The following is a 13,407-nucleotide window of genomic DNA, read 5'->3' on the forward strand; positions in this document are numbered from 1 at the left end:
TCCCATTCCTGGATGGGTTTTTTAAACCCGCTTTTATTAATTAATTGTAAGTAATACAAATATTCCAAAAATATAAACAGACACTTAATGGCGTCCTACATTTCAAGTTTTTGAATACAACAAATTTATCAAACCATGAATCCGTAAGCAAGGTAGTCAGTGTCCCATAGCCCAGTCACAGTGGGAAGCAGACCCCCTGCCTTCCAAATGGCATCTTGAGGGGGAAAGCGGCAGGACATGGAATGTGTCAAATGTGGGGGGACTATAAGCAAAGCTCTTGGGGCCCAGAGAGGAGGGTCTGCCCCAGGGGGTCACACCCCTGCCTTCTCTCCCCTGCTTGAATGCAAGTATTTATTGGCGTTTAAAAAGAAAAGAAAAAAAAAATAGAGACAAAACCAACCCCATTTTTACAAAAAGTGACTGAGGAACAACAGTGATGACAGACTGAAGAGCTGAAGGGGCAAACAGGCTTACCTTCCACAGACACTTGGCCTGGCTGGGACATGGGGTTCAGGACAGCCTTCCGTGGGTGGGGGCTGCCCTCCTGAATGAGGCTTGGGGAACGGGGCAGGGGCAGATCTGAACGGGATCCATCTCCCAAGGAAGGGCTGCCTGGTTAGACTTCCCATGCTTTTAGCACAAAGATGCTTCTGGGCCACTGTTAATAACAGAGGTGAGTTTATACACTTACAAAATGGTCAAAATCTTTGGGAGGTGGGAGGGAACGAAACAGAAGGTCCCGGGTTAACTGGAGGCAAATGTGCTGAACCTCTCTTAGGGTAAAGGCCCCACGGGCCTACAGAGCGTCCCCTCTACAATGTGCAGAGTGGAAACTCTCACCTTGACTGTTTCCAGACTGGTCCTGTGTCCAAAGCTCCCCCTATGAGAGGGACACGAACATCAGGCTTTGGATTTAGAAGCCCAATCAGAGAGACACACTGTGTCCCCGAAGAGGCACCTTACAGACCCGAACGTGGCGGGCATGGCGTGAATCGGGGCTGACCAGGCACAGCGGCCCCCCACCTGCTGAAGACAGCCTTCAACGGCGAGGGCCAGTGGGGAGCCCCAGAACAGATCCTGGGCTAAACTGCTTCCCTCCCAATCGTGCTTTCCTCCAAAACGGAGTCTGGCCAGGTTCCTCCGAGGAGCAAGTTCTGCAATCATCACTTGCCCCTAACACTATGAAACTGGAAACCAGACAGCATATAATGACTTCAGGCTGGCTCCGGTCCACACGGACGGACCTGGTTTAGGTTTATTTGGCCAAGCTCCTTCTCTGCAGAAGGCAGGAGAAGGGGGAAAAAGGGAAGAGGATATTCCTGTTGAGGACCTGCCGACTGGCAGGGCAGGGCACGGTTCTGCCGGGAACAAGGCCTAGAGGGCAGGGGTATCATGCGGGGGCAGTGGGCAAGCCCGCCCAGCTATCCTGGGCTCCGGGCACGAGGCCCACCCAGGGCTTTCGGACGAGCCTGATTGGAAAGAGGGTGGCACGGGCTCTCCCTTCACCTGGAAAATCACGGAAACCCAAAGAGGGCACAAAGGGTCCTAGGAACTGGATCAGCTTAGAGCCTCTTATTGCTTATTTGGTCAGAAAAACTTGGCTGGGCCCGGAGGGCGGATGTGGCCCAGGGTTAACCCTCAGGGTGGGGGTTGGAGAGAGGCCCCTTCCAGTGTGAGGACAGAGGTCTAGCCAGGACCCTAGGATCCGAAGCTGTCACTCTCCCGCAGGCGGCATCATTTCTGGCTAGCGCCGGAGCCCTCTTCCCCTGCCTGCGGGACCCCAGTGACCACACGTGCTTTGGGGACTCTCTTCCACTGTGACACCACTGGGAAATGCAAGGCCACACAATCTTGGGACAAGTAGGGGAGGTGGTTCCACAGCGCTAGAGGAAGATTCTAGTCGGCCCACTACCGCTCAGAACACCAAGCTGCTGCTCCACCGCCTGGTCTGCTCAGAACAGGTCAATTCCTCAGGCTGACCCCGTGTGTGGACACTGAAAAGGATAACGGGGGGGGGGTCCTGAGTGGGGGTGTCCTCACCTGAAGCAACTCACAAATGCTCTGTGACCCTTGCCCTCAGTGAAAGCAAAGATGGGGAAAGGAAGTGCCTCCTGCCTCGGAGGGAGGGAGAGTCATAGGGAGGGAGGAGCGAGGACCTCAGCCAGCCCCAGGGGAGCCATAATTAAGGCAGTGATGCTGAGGTGGGGCTCCCTTGTGGGGGGCCCTTGTGCTCCCAACTACAGCAGCACTTCTCCTTTTCCATCCTCAGGAAACTTCTGTTTCGTGGCTCTGTTTTAAAGAATTCACTACTAAGAAACTCTGGAAGCGAGAGCCACGTGAAGCGCAGGTGTGTGCCGGGCTCGCTCGCACCTGCGACAGGAGGCGGCATATGCGTTACGCTGGCAAACAGAAGATGAGAACGCTGTTCCCGGGAAGAGCAGGAACGCCTCAGAGGCCCTGGAGCGACAAAGCAACAGCCAGGAGGGACAAGCCAGGAGCAGAATGAGAGGCACTGACAGGCCCCGGGGAAGACACAACAGGAAAGAGCCCTGCCCCGGACACAGGAGGGGCCGGGCTGGGGCGCCCTTCCCGGACTTTGGAACAGAAGTCCTCACACCAGCACCAGCAGAGAATCCCTGAAGAGCAGACGGAGGGACACAGTCCCGAGCTCAGCTGATCTACAAGCCAAGGGGACACACATTCATGGTTTGGGGGTTTCCTTCCTCCCTGTACCCCCAAGGCTTCCCACATTCATCTCAGGCCCTGGACTGCAGCTTGGTCAGAAACAAAACAGGCCCAACGCTCTGTGTTTAGAAAGAGAATTTTAAATGAGTCTAAAGAACGGAAAAGTTACTTGTCCTCCTCCAGGCTGGGAGAAGACCTCCTTCCCCACAGGTTCGAGGCTATGGCTAGGTGACAAGGAAGGCAGGCCTGGTGCCCACACCTCAGGGAGACAGAGAGAGCCCATGCCAGGCACTCGGCTGGAGGCAGGTGGACCTGATGGCTGCAGGCGCCACTGGTTCTGGAAACAAGCTTTCATCTTTCCAGACATGTTGTCTTCTGTCTGCGGTAGCTGGCTGGAGAAAGGTTTCAGAAAGGCGTGTGCGTGGGATACCGGAAGGCAGCCTCTGATTCACCCTTTCTCCTTGGCACGAGCCTTCTGACACCGAGGAAAGGCCATGGCTTTGGCAACAGAGCCTTCAACAGTCCTCTCTGGATCGAGCTCAGGGGCTCTCAGGGTGACTGGAGAGGAGACACGCTAACTTGGGGAGTCTCCATCTTTCAGTTTCTCTCTCCACCTGAGACACTTCTACCGTGGGGCCACCACTCAGGGTGAGACACACAGACACACACAGTCACACGGACACACACACACACACACACACACACACACACACACTCACGTTTGGGAACCCAACTCAGGAGCAGACAAGCTATGGGTCTGGGTCTGATACGTGCCCACCTCGCATCTATCCCGTCCTAAAGCCCTGTGCGGCCACTTCTATCCCCAGGCCCCGTTGGGTGAGAGGCTCAGCTTCTGCTCCGTCAGGCTGGTCATAAAGGCACAGTGTAGGAAGGTCCCCTCCTGGGATGGCCATCGCTTGGAGCGGGGAAGGCTAAGGGGCCCGCAGCTGCCCCAGGCTGGTGTAGACATCCTCTGCTCCGCTCAACTCCTCAAAGATGGGGATGAGGTTCAGCAGCTCCGTGTCTGCCATGTCATCGAACCACGACTGCACGGGCACCTGTGGCAGGGAAGGGGTGACGTCAATCTGACCGCCTCTTCCCCAGGAGACGGGCAGGGTGCTGCGAGTGTGTGTGTGTGTGTGTGTGTGTGTGTGTGTCCCCTCTCCCGCAGGCCCCGCCCTCCCCTCCAGCCTCACCCCTTCCCGCAGACCCCGCCCCCACCACCCCACAGACCCCGCCCTCCCCACCTCCCGCAGGCCCCGCCTTCCCCTCCAGCCCCACCCCCACCATCCGGCCGGCCCCGCCCTCCTCTCCAGCCCCGCCCCCACCATCCGGCCGGCCCCGCCCTCCTCTCCAGCCCCGCCCCCACCTCCAGCCCCGCCCCCCGCCGCGGGCGGGTCCGACCACTCACTGCATTCTCGGGGTGGAAGATGTAGGAGGCGGGCGAGTTGTCCAGAATGAGGGTTTTCCTCAGGTCTCTTCCCAGGCGGCTAAGGTCCTTGACGTAGCAGCCCTGGTGGAACACGCAGGACTCCCGGAACAGGCGGGCCCGGAACACCCCACACCTGTCCAGCAGGTCGGTCACCGGGTCGGCGTACTGGGAGGAGAGGAGAGGAGAGGAGAGGAGAGGAGAGGAGAGGAGAGGAGAGGGGGTGCTGGGCGCTGACGCCGTCCCGCCCGCCCCTACCCCGAGGGGTGCCGCCCGCGGCCGCACCGCACCACCTCGCCTCCCCTCCCGCCGCAGGTACCTTGGCCAGGCTGGCAGTGAAGAGCACACATTCAAAGAGTTCCCCCATCCGTCGCAGGAACTCATCCACATAAGGCCTCTTGAGCACATACACCTGAGGGAGGGCAGAGAGGCTTGCTGGGGCCGTGGGGTGGGGGGGCAGCCCCGGACACGGTCACCATCACCGCGTCCACCAACGGCGGCCGGCAGGTGGGCACCTCACTCTGCGGCCCCTACACCCCAACCTCTGGGGCCGTCTGGCTGGACACCTTCTGCCCCACAGGCTGGGGCACTGGTGTCACCTCACCAGGCTTCTGCGGGCTGGGCGCCCCACCCCGACCCCCCAAAGGAAGAAACGCACACGCCCGGGTCCCAGAAGCCATCTCTGTTTCAGGCGGCGGACCATCAGCTGCCTCCAGAAACAAGTAATCGAGAATAGGCCTCACAGACGGAAACAGCCTATCCTGGATTACTTGAATCCAGCCACAGCCTCTGTGGGAGCTTCCTGTCCTTGGCTCTGGAGGGGCAGTCTGTCCGGGTCACCAACAGGCAAGGTCACTGGCACTTGTGAAACCTCACATCCTCACCAGGCTTCTCTGAAATGTGCCAGGGAGAAGTGACTCCCTCAGTGACTGCAGGTCGGACACCTTGCACGTCTTGCTCTCGTGTCCCACAGCGGTCTGTGTTGCCCAGCCAGCCATCCCTAACACTCACGTCCACCTTTCAGGACCTTGTACACGTTGGCCTAAAAGGTTCATGGGCCTGCCCCTCCTCACTCTGCATGCTACTGTCTCCAGGATCTTTCCTGCGCACCAGCCTCCATGGGAGTAGAGGCATTCCTTCAAAGCTTCTCATCCATGTGACTCCCTGCTCAATGAGCACCTGCCATGCCTCTCTCCCTCCTTGGAGGTGGCCTTAACTGGCCACCAAGTCCCCAGGCCCCTGGTGGCTCTGCAGCAGGAACCCTCTGTTCCAAGTAGCCACAACTTGGCTCCCTTGCATCTGCCACTTCTTCAACCTTTAACAGGTCCCTCCCCCTCTTCCTGGCTGTTCATCAAGCTTGGCATCTCCTCCCCACTCTTTGCTGAAAACCCACCTTCTGAAGGGAGCCACCCCCCAATGTTAATCTCAGCCCTTTTTCAAGATGCATGTTTCTCCCTGTCAAGCCAGGAGTTCACAGTGCATATTGGCCTGTTTGAAAATATGCCTTCATCTTCTCTCTGCAGGCTTCGTACATCTCCATACCCTCAACTGGACTGTAAGGGGAAGCTGCACAGACCTGGGCAGTCCAAGGGCCAAGCCTGGTCCTGAGCAGGTGCTGGGCCTCAGTAGGGAGGCAGTGGTGCTGGGAACTAAACTTCTAAGGGAGGGACGCCCGGGTGGCTCAGTGGTTTAGCGCCTGCCTTCCGCCCAGGGCGTGATCCTGGAGTCCCAGGATCGAGTCCCACATCAGCCTCCCTGCATGGAGCCTGCTTCTCCCTCTGCCTGTGTCTCTTTCTCTCTCCCTCTGTGTGTCTCATGAATAAATCTTAAAAAAAAAAAAAATAAAGTTCTAACGGACACAGGATCGTGGTGACTCCTCATCCTCACCCTCCCTGTAAGTAACTTTTCTATTTGACCAGGCCATGCCAACAGGTATCAGGGCTACCAGAGCATTGTTCCTGATGTCCTCAACTCCCGGGCCAGTTGGCAGGCCTTCTGGGCAAGCTTTTGGAGTAAATGTTTTCTCACAGCCACCACCACAGGATCCCAGACCGAGCCGGTTATGCAGGGCCAGAGCCTGAGCTTACTTGGATTGAAGTGCTCTTTGATAGCATTTCCTGGGGCAGAATCCAGTGCAGGGACCTAAGGGGAGGGGAAGCGGAGACGCTTCACAGAGGAAGAGATGCCAGGGCTGGAGAGGAAGAAAGTCACTAGCTAGACCGAGTGGGTGGGCCAGGAGGAGAGAAGACAGCTAGCCCTGGCTTCCTTGCCGGAACAGGCAGAGACAGCAACTCCTCCAGATTAGTGAGAACGCCATCACTTAGCACTGGCCCCCCTGGCCAGGGGGTAGTATTCAAGTATTCAGTAAATGACAGCTATTTCTCTTATTGAGTGACATTTGATTTTAAACACAGCTTGGCTGCAAAGCAAAAAAAAAAAAAAAAAAAAAGCAGCTAGAAGGGGATGAGAGGCTTTTTTTTTTTTTTTTTTAAAGATCATAAAGCCCTGAGTGTGAGAGGTACCAATAAAGGAGAGGCTTAAATTGCAGGAAAGGGACAAACTGATGGAGCAGATCGGAGGGGGCAGAGGACCGCAGGCCTCTGGGCTGGCTGAGGCCTGGCAGGCAGCTCACCTGGTGGGTGGTCCCCTCAATCTCTACAGGCACTACGAAGTCGGCATTGTTGATTGGCTGGAAGGTAGAAAAGTCAATGAGGTCAGCACGGTGGGAAGGAGACAAGAAGCTCCTGCCACAGCCACTGCACTGTCCCCTGGGAGGAGCCAGGAGGGACAGATCTCGGGGACCCCAGGAAGCTCCTCCCACCACCCCATTAAGGAGCACAGTATCCCCTCCTGGCTTTCCCTGCTTACCACCACCCCCGATTCTACCTGAGAGTCCCAGGGCCTTCCTGAGTTAACCAACACCCTGACCATACGCGAAGGTGGCGGGGGCAAGGTCCAGGGCTGGTTCAGACCCTCCGACAGGGCTGCCCTGTTCAGAGCCCCAGTGGCTCTCTGGGCTGCATGACCAGGGGCAGCCCAAGACTGTCGGCAGCGGCCGAGGGGAGCGGGGATTCCTAATCCACGTTCTTTAGTGCGGCCTCTGAGTACCTGTCATGCCAGCAGGGCCAAAATGCCAGAGGCGCCCTGCAAGCACCTGCAGTTAGACACAGGAGCCAGCTGCAGATGCACGGAGGAAGAACTCCACATGTGGAGTTACCTTAAAGGAGCTATGCACAAGGGTTTCATCCAAGTCAATGACCACGCAGATCCTTCCTTGATCTTCCTCTGTCACCTCTGGGAGCAGGCAGGTCCCCGGGATCTGAAAACAGAGCCAGGTTGCTGAGGTCAGCCACCAAGAAAGCCCAAGTGTTCTCCTCAGAACTCTGGGAAGAACTGGGCTCATCGCAAGGTACAGAAAACCCCCAACTTCAACCCAGATGAGGTGCAATCTGAAGGCCAAGAGCTAGAGGAAGAGACAGAAATTGCTCATCTCCAGCCTCCCACTGGACTACGCAGTGACCTGCATGTTGAGATGCAGGCCAGGGCTGGCGTGGGACAGAGGTCAGCTGTCCCCCGAAATCTAATGCCTTGCACAGAACGGGCCCTCAGCAAGTATCTGGGACAAATGGCTCCCCAAGGTGGTGGCAGCCAGGCACTAAGGAATGAGGGCACCACCCTAAGTGATCACGGGGTCTGGGGCTTCTGAGCATGTACCTTGTTCGACTCACATACCTGATAAAACTGGTACTGGAGGCAGTGGAGCAGATCCGACTGTGGGAGAAGAGGAGGCAGTCAGTGGCCAGGCAGCCAACGCCATCCCAGCTAAAGCCCACTGCTTCCACCTCAGGCCTGGAGGGTTATTTTCTCCCCAAGACCCCAGCCCCGTGGAAGGGCCTGACATAAAAAAGTGACATTTTTATTAAAGTAAGCTCTATGCCCAACATGGGTCTTGAACTCATGACCCTAAGGCCAAGAGTCTCACGCTCTACTGATGGAGCCAGCCAGGCGCTCTGTAAGTGACTTTTCCTAAGAGCTGGACAGGTAAGGGGGGGAGGCAGTACTGCCTTTCATCACTAGATTTGATGAAGATGAAGGCAGTGTCTCCATCCTCAGTTGCCACTCCCTCTAGGTTGGACAAACTGAGCAACAGGGCACCCCAGTGGCTGATTCAGGGACACGGAATCAGAGGCAGAAGCAAAATTGGAACTCCTCAGCATGGTGGTTCAGCCTCTTGCTGAGTCCTGGAGCCCAAGCTTCCCTTAGAGAACACATGTTTTCTGTACCCTCTATTGGGGTGGGGAGATACACAGTGGGGGGAGGGTGCTGGGCCCCTACAAAACATCACGTATGCCAGTGTGAACCCACAACGTGGGGTCTGGAACGTGAGGAGAGGCGGAGTACAGAGAGGTCAGAAGGTTTCCCCGGCATTTTGCTAGTAATAAAAATGTTGTGAGGGCTGTACAAAGTGATTCGTGTCCTTTTTTTTTTTTTTTTTTTTGATTTGTGCCCTTAATGGAAGCCCTGAAAAAAAATGAAAATCCTAGCGTTTAGGAAGAGTTAATGTTGGCATTTTAGCGTATTTCTTTCAGGTCTGCTTCAGCGGCTTCTACCCGCGATAGGTAATTTCATATTCTGCTTTTTGATTTAATGTTGCAACTCGATACTTTTCCATGTTATTGTGAACTCTGTAAAAATCAATTGCTAAGTAATACTGTCAGACTGCACTTTATTAACCCATTTTCCCCTACTGGATAACACACTGACACATACACGTCTTCAGTCTGGTTATGAGAGAGGAAAAGGACAGCAAGGCCTTGATCTTTCTGAGAGAAGTACTCAAGGGCCTTAGGAGCGGGTGGGGTTTTGGTCTGGGCTGTCCCCACCCTTGAGATGCAGACAGACCTTCTGTTCAGCCTGAGGCTCAAAGACATCCATTATCCGCATTATTCTATGACACACCCCACCCCCCCCCCACCCCCGGGTGGGAGGGCTGGAAGAGGGTGTCCAAGATGTGGCGGAACTTCAATTCCTTGCTTCCCGGGAAGTCAGGTAACCTGGAAGACAGCTTTGGGTAGTACGGACAACAAACATAGGAGCTGCAGCCGGAGACCTTAGAGCTTGGACTCTTTAGGAGCCAGTAAGTCTTTGGGGCTACACAAAGCCTCTGGCTCAGTTTCCAGGTGTGTAAGTGGGAATATCCCGTGAACCTCCGAGCAGGGCTGCCCTACAGATAACCTGAGATAATATATGCAAAGCGCCTTGCAAAGTTCCTGGAACCTGGAAGGTTCCGGCCTGAAGGGGCTCTCAGAAACTCCAGGGAGGGCCAAATGGCCCACATGGCAAAGGGAAGCCAGGAGAAAGGAGATGGACTGCTTCAGGAAAGACAGAGGAGGGGCCTCTGAGCCAGAGACTTTGAGACTTCAGGGCAAACTACGCCGCGGCTGCAGGGGCGCCCTTGCTGGCACTGCACCAGCCTCATCTAGCTACCTTAGCAATGGTGTTGGCTTCCTCCTTGTATGCGGAGAGCTCAGTGGAAGAGCTTGACTGGCCAACATGCTGGGCACGAAAACAGCAGAAAAAGGCCTTGAAGATGTTCCGTCCACGAGGTTTCTTAGGAGAGGACTTGGAGACCAGGCCTAGAGCAGACGGAAGATGAGCCATTAGCTACAGGGCGACTCTGTCCAAAGGGACCCTGTGCACACATCCCCTCCGCTCGTCCCGCAGATGACAGACACTGAAGTGCCCAGGCTCATTCCAACATGTCTCTAAAGAGGAAAACAGCAGGCTCGCTGGCTTGGGAAATGAGATGCAGAGAAGTTGGTCTTCATTCCACGGCAGGGGAGAGGCACTTGATGAGGGGGCCAGGTCCCAGAGCCGGGGGTCCTGCCGCGCTGCCCCCCCGTAGCAGCACAGTGAAGGTACCCTCAACAGTGACGCTGACCAAAGCGAAAATGCCCCCCCGACAGACCCCAGTTCGCAGAACTAGCTGCTCTAGACAAGGGAGAGACCTAAGGCCCCTTCGTTAGTGGGGCTGCGGTTCTGCTCCCGAGGTGCCAGGTCAGCGGCCGCAAAACGGAGGCCAGGCCGGGGCAACAGGTGAGAGAACTGACACAGCAGCAGCTGCAGGGAGGCGGCCACACTCTCCCTCACCGCCCTGGCCGCACGGGCACCCCGAGTGCACGGGCACAAGGCCTGACCCATAAACCACAGGCAGGCCAAGCCCCTGGGAGGCACCCTAGGCTGAGGGCCCTGCTTCTAGGCTGCAGCTGCGCGCTCCTGCCCTGCTAATCCAGGCTCTGGAAACACAAGGCCACCTAAACGGGAGGCTTGGCAAGGCGGCCCCAGAAAGGTCAGGCCGGCACGCACAGCCACGGGCATCACAGATCGACGGGAAGTGGGCTTCAGAGCACTTTCTGGTGCCTCCTGCTTACAGGAGCTGCCCGGGCGAGTGCAGGAGGTGGTGAGGGCGCCGCGGCCGGGAGGTGGCGCCGGGAGGTGGCGCCGCGGGGCCGCTGCGGGAAGGCCCAGCCCCGGGCTGTGGGGCGGGAGGGGCTTCGGGGATGGTGCCGATGGCTCGGCTCACCCCCCGCGGGGCTAACCCTGGTGCAGGAAACAGAGGGGATCTGGAAACCCCTGTCCTGGGGAGCGTTGCGGAGGCAAACAGAACCGGCAGCAAGGGTGACTTTCCTGAGCACTCCCTCCACAAAGGTGGCAGGGGCGACGTGGTGGCCTCCTGCTGGCCCTCCGCGCAGCCGCCTGCACCCCGGGGAGTGGAGAGCCAAGCCCCATCCCCCAACCAGGGTGACGACCAGGGTGACGACATGGCCACTGGGCGGCGGCGGGGGCTCAGCGCCGCCCAGGACTGCCCGCTCGCTCTGACTCCACTGAAGCCAGGCTTCCTGCAGGTGCAGGCAGCGTTCCCGCCTCAGAGCTCTCACGCTCCTGGGGGGGGGGGGGGACAAAACCTCCCCCCGGACACTGGCAGGACCCCGAGTGAGCGACCAGGCTGTCCAGCCTCAGCCCACGGACCCAGTGTCACTCTTGAGCCCTTGGCCTGGAGGAAAGAGCCCAGGTTGCCAGGGCCTGGGGCTGGTGCCTTCGATGCAGGAGCTGCCCCGGCCCTCTGCCCCCCAAAGGCCCCCGTGCCAGAGAGCCCAGCCTTAGAGCGGAGCCCAGCACCCAAGAGCAGGACGGACCTCCCCGACTCTCCCCGTCTCCGCAGCGATCAGGGCAGCTTCCCCGCCTGCCCGTGGGGCCCACGTTCAACCCCGGGCCGGGGACTTAGGCAGACGCTGACACAAAGCTCCGAGACCAAAGCTGAACCACCCCTTTTCCTTTGGTTTATGGTTTCTCCACGCAGAACCACAATCAGAGGCTTAACCCAGGCACGGAGCCTTTCTTAAAAGGCCACACAGCCCGAGCCTTTCCTGAAGAGAGGCCATCAAGAATGCTCTCGGCATCTTGGTGACAGGCGCTGTGAAGGCTGAGTAATCCCGAGAGGCAGGGGGGTGACAGGGGCAGCTGGCCGGGGCCATGGGGAGGCCTCATGGTGCCCACTGAGGGAGGCCCAACAGGCAGAGGCGGTTTAGCCAGAGACGGAGCCGGCCCGGGGGGGGGGGGGGGGGGGGGGGGGCGGGGGGGGCGGCGGGCTCCGCAGCTCGGTTTGGAGGTTTGGACTCAGCAGGTGACGCAGGTCTTCTCAAAAACACGAAGTCACCAGCAGCCCCCGGGGCCTCAGAGACCACAAACGCCTTGACCCCTCTGGAGCACAGAGTGTGGGCCTGTGGAGGGACCACAGGCCACGGCAGCAAGGTCAACACCCCACACGTCCTCAGTCCTTCCCGGGTTGTCTGTGCCCCTGCCTTTATGGACGCTGCCTCTGAGCATCCATCGCGGCCTCTTTAGTCTCCCCCCAGCACGGCTGCCTCCCCACAGAGCCTGTAACGGCCGAGGCCGGGCACATTCAGCAGCCAGGGCCCGCGCAGAGCAGCTGCTCGGTGGCTGTGACCGCTGAGTGGCCCAGGGCCTGTCGTTTCTACAGAGCCAGGACCTGTGGAAGCCTTCACCAGGGGGGGGCAACGGCCCGGGGGGTTGGAAACAGGGAAGCCTCCTTTCTGCGGCAGGAAGGTGCCGAGCACGGGCCACTCGGTCCTTCTGGGCCTCGGTCATGTTTACTGTGAACTGAAGATGTGCCAGGCCTGTACAAGGACACTTGCCATTGTCGCCCCACATAATCCTCACTACAGCCCATCCATAGGCACGGACTCCCCATTTCACAGAAGGGAAACCAATGCAGAGAGAGAGCACACGGGATCTGAACCCAGATCCGCCAGGAGTCTGACCCACTGCCCCCCCCCCCCCCCGCCCCGGCCCTGATGGCTCCGGGGGATCAGGTATCTTTATTCCTACAACACTTGGGGCGGCGGTGGGGGGACGCTCAGTCTCCCAGAATGTTTGCTCCTCTCTAGGCTAGGAAGGTAAAGGATGAGTTTGGGGCCCAGCACCCTTCCCAGCTGTCCTCCTGGGTGGGCCATGAAAGGTGCAAGGGGTAAAGCAGTTCAAGGCTCTGGGATTCCACTCCAGGGCTGGCTTCACCCCATCCCACCCTGCCCCTGCTCTGACAGGTACCTCTGGGAAATCAAGAGGACAATGGGGGAGGGAGAAGGGTAGGGACTGGAGACAGGAGCTTTGGCCAAAGACCTGCTTTGTTCGGTGGCTTTAAGGGTGAGCGGGAACATTCGTCAGAGTGGGATCTGAAACTGGTGTCAAAGAGCCTTTCAGAGGGCTCCTCCAGTGTCGTGTCCAACAGCCAGGTGCGGGCCACCCCTGACCCCTTCGCTCCGTGTGTGACGCAGAGGCGCACCGGCCCCCCTCCCAGGACAGGAGCACCGGGCACAAGAGGATTTACAGGCTGCGTATGGTCTCCCAACCAGGGAGGGCAGGGTTCCACTGCATGCCACGGAGCCCCGAACCAGCTGCTCCCCTCCTTCAGCCCTCCTGCTACGGCGCTTTGTGGATGCCCCTCCTCTCCTGAGGCGCACTTGCTCTCTGGGCTCCCAACATCTGGCAAGGACCAGCCAGACCTTGTGAGGGGAGCTCTGGCTTATGGGTCAGGTCGGGGTAGCTGAGAACCAGGAAGCCAGGCCGCTCCCCCAGGTCCCTGCTGGGAGGCTTCCCAGAGCCAGGCGGGGCTGGGGCTCACCTGACCGAAGCCTCTGTGAGCCCCGCCGTCCTCCTCCACTACTTGCGATGACACCCCGGCCTGACTCCCCAGTGGAGGGGCAAACAGTGAC

The 13,407-nt window shown here is 58.4% G+C and overlaps 1 protein-coding gene across 1 annotated transcript in view; it reads right to left on the reverse strand.

Moving 5' to 3' along the window:
• The window catches only part of CTDSP2 (CTD small phosphatase 2), a 22,875-nt gene continuing 9,468 nt past the window's right edge, over nt 1-13,407 (reverse strand). Inside the window, exons 2-8 of the mRNA XM_026001815.2 lie at nt 9,602-9,750; nt 7,847-7,885; nt 7,332-7,433; nt 6,747-6,803; nt 4,434-4,526; nt 4,097-4,282; nt 1-3,743 (exon numbers count right to left, since the gene is read on the reverse strand). Of these exons, the coding sequence (XP_025857600.1) occupies nt 3,618-3,743; nt 4,097-4,282; nt 4,434-4,526; nt 6,747-6,803; nt 7,332-7,433; nt 7,847-7,885; nt 9,602-9,750 (752 nt within the window). The 3' untranslated portion in view covers nt 1-3,617. The remainder of the gene's footprint in view (nt 3,744-4,096; nt 4,283-4,433; nt 4,527-6,746; nt 6,804-7,331; nt 7,434-7,846; nt 7,886-9,601; nt 9,751-13,407) is intronic.

This window comes from Vulpes vulpes, chromosome 16, assembly GCF_048418805.1.
Source record: "Vulpes vulpes isolate BD-2025 chromosome 16, VulVul3, whole genome shotgun sequence".
NCBI lineage: Eukaryota > Metazoa > Chordata > Mammalia > Carnivora > Canidae > Vulpes > Vulpes vulpes.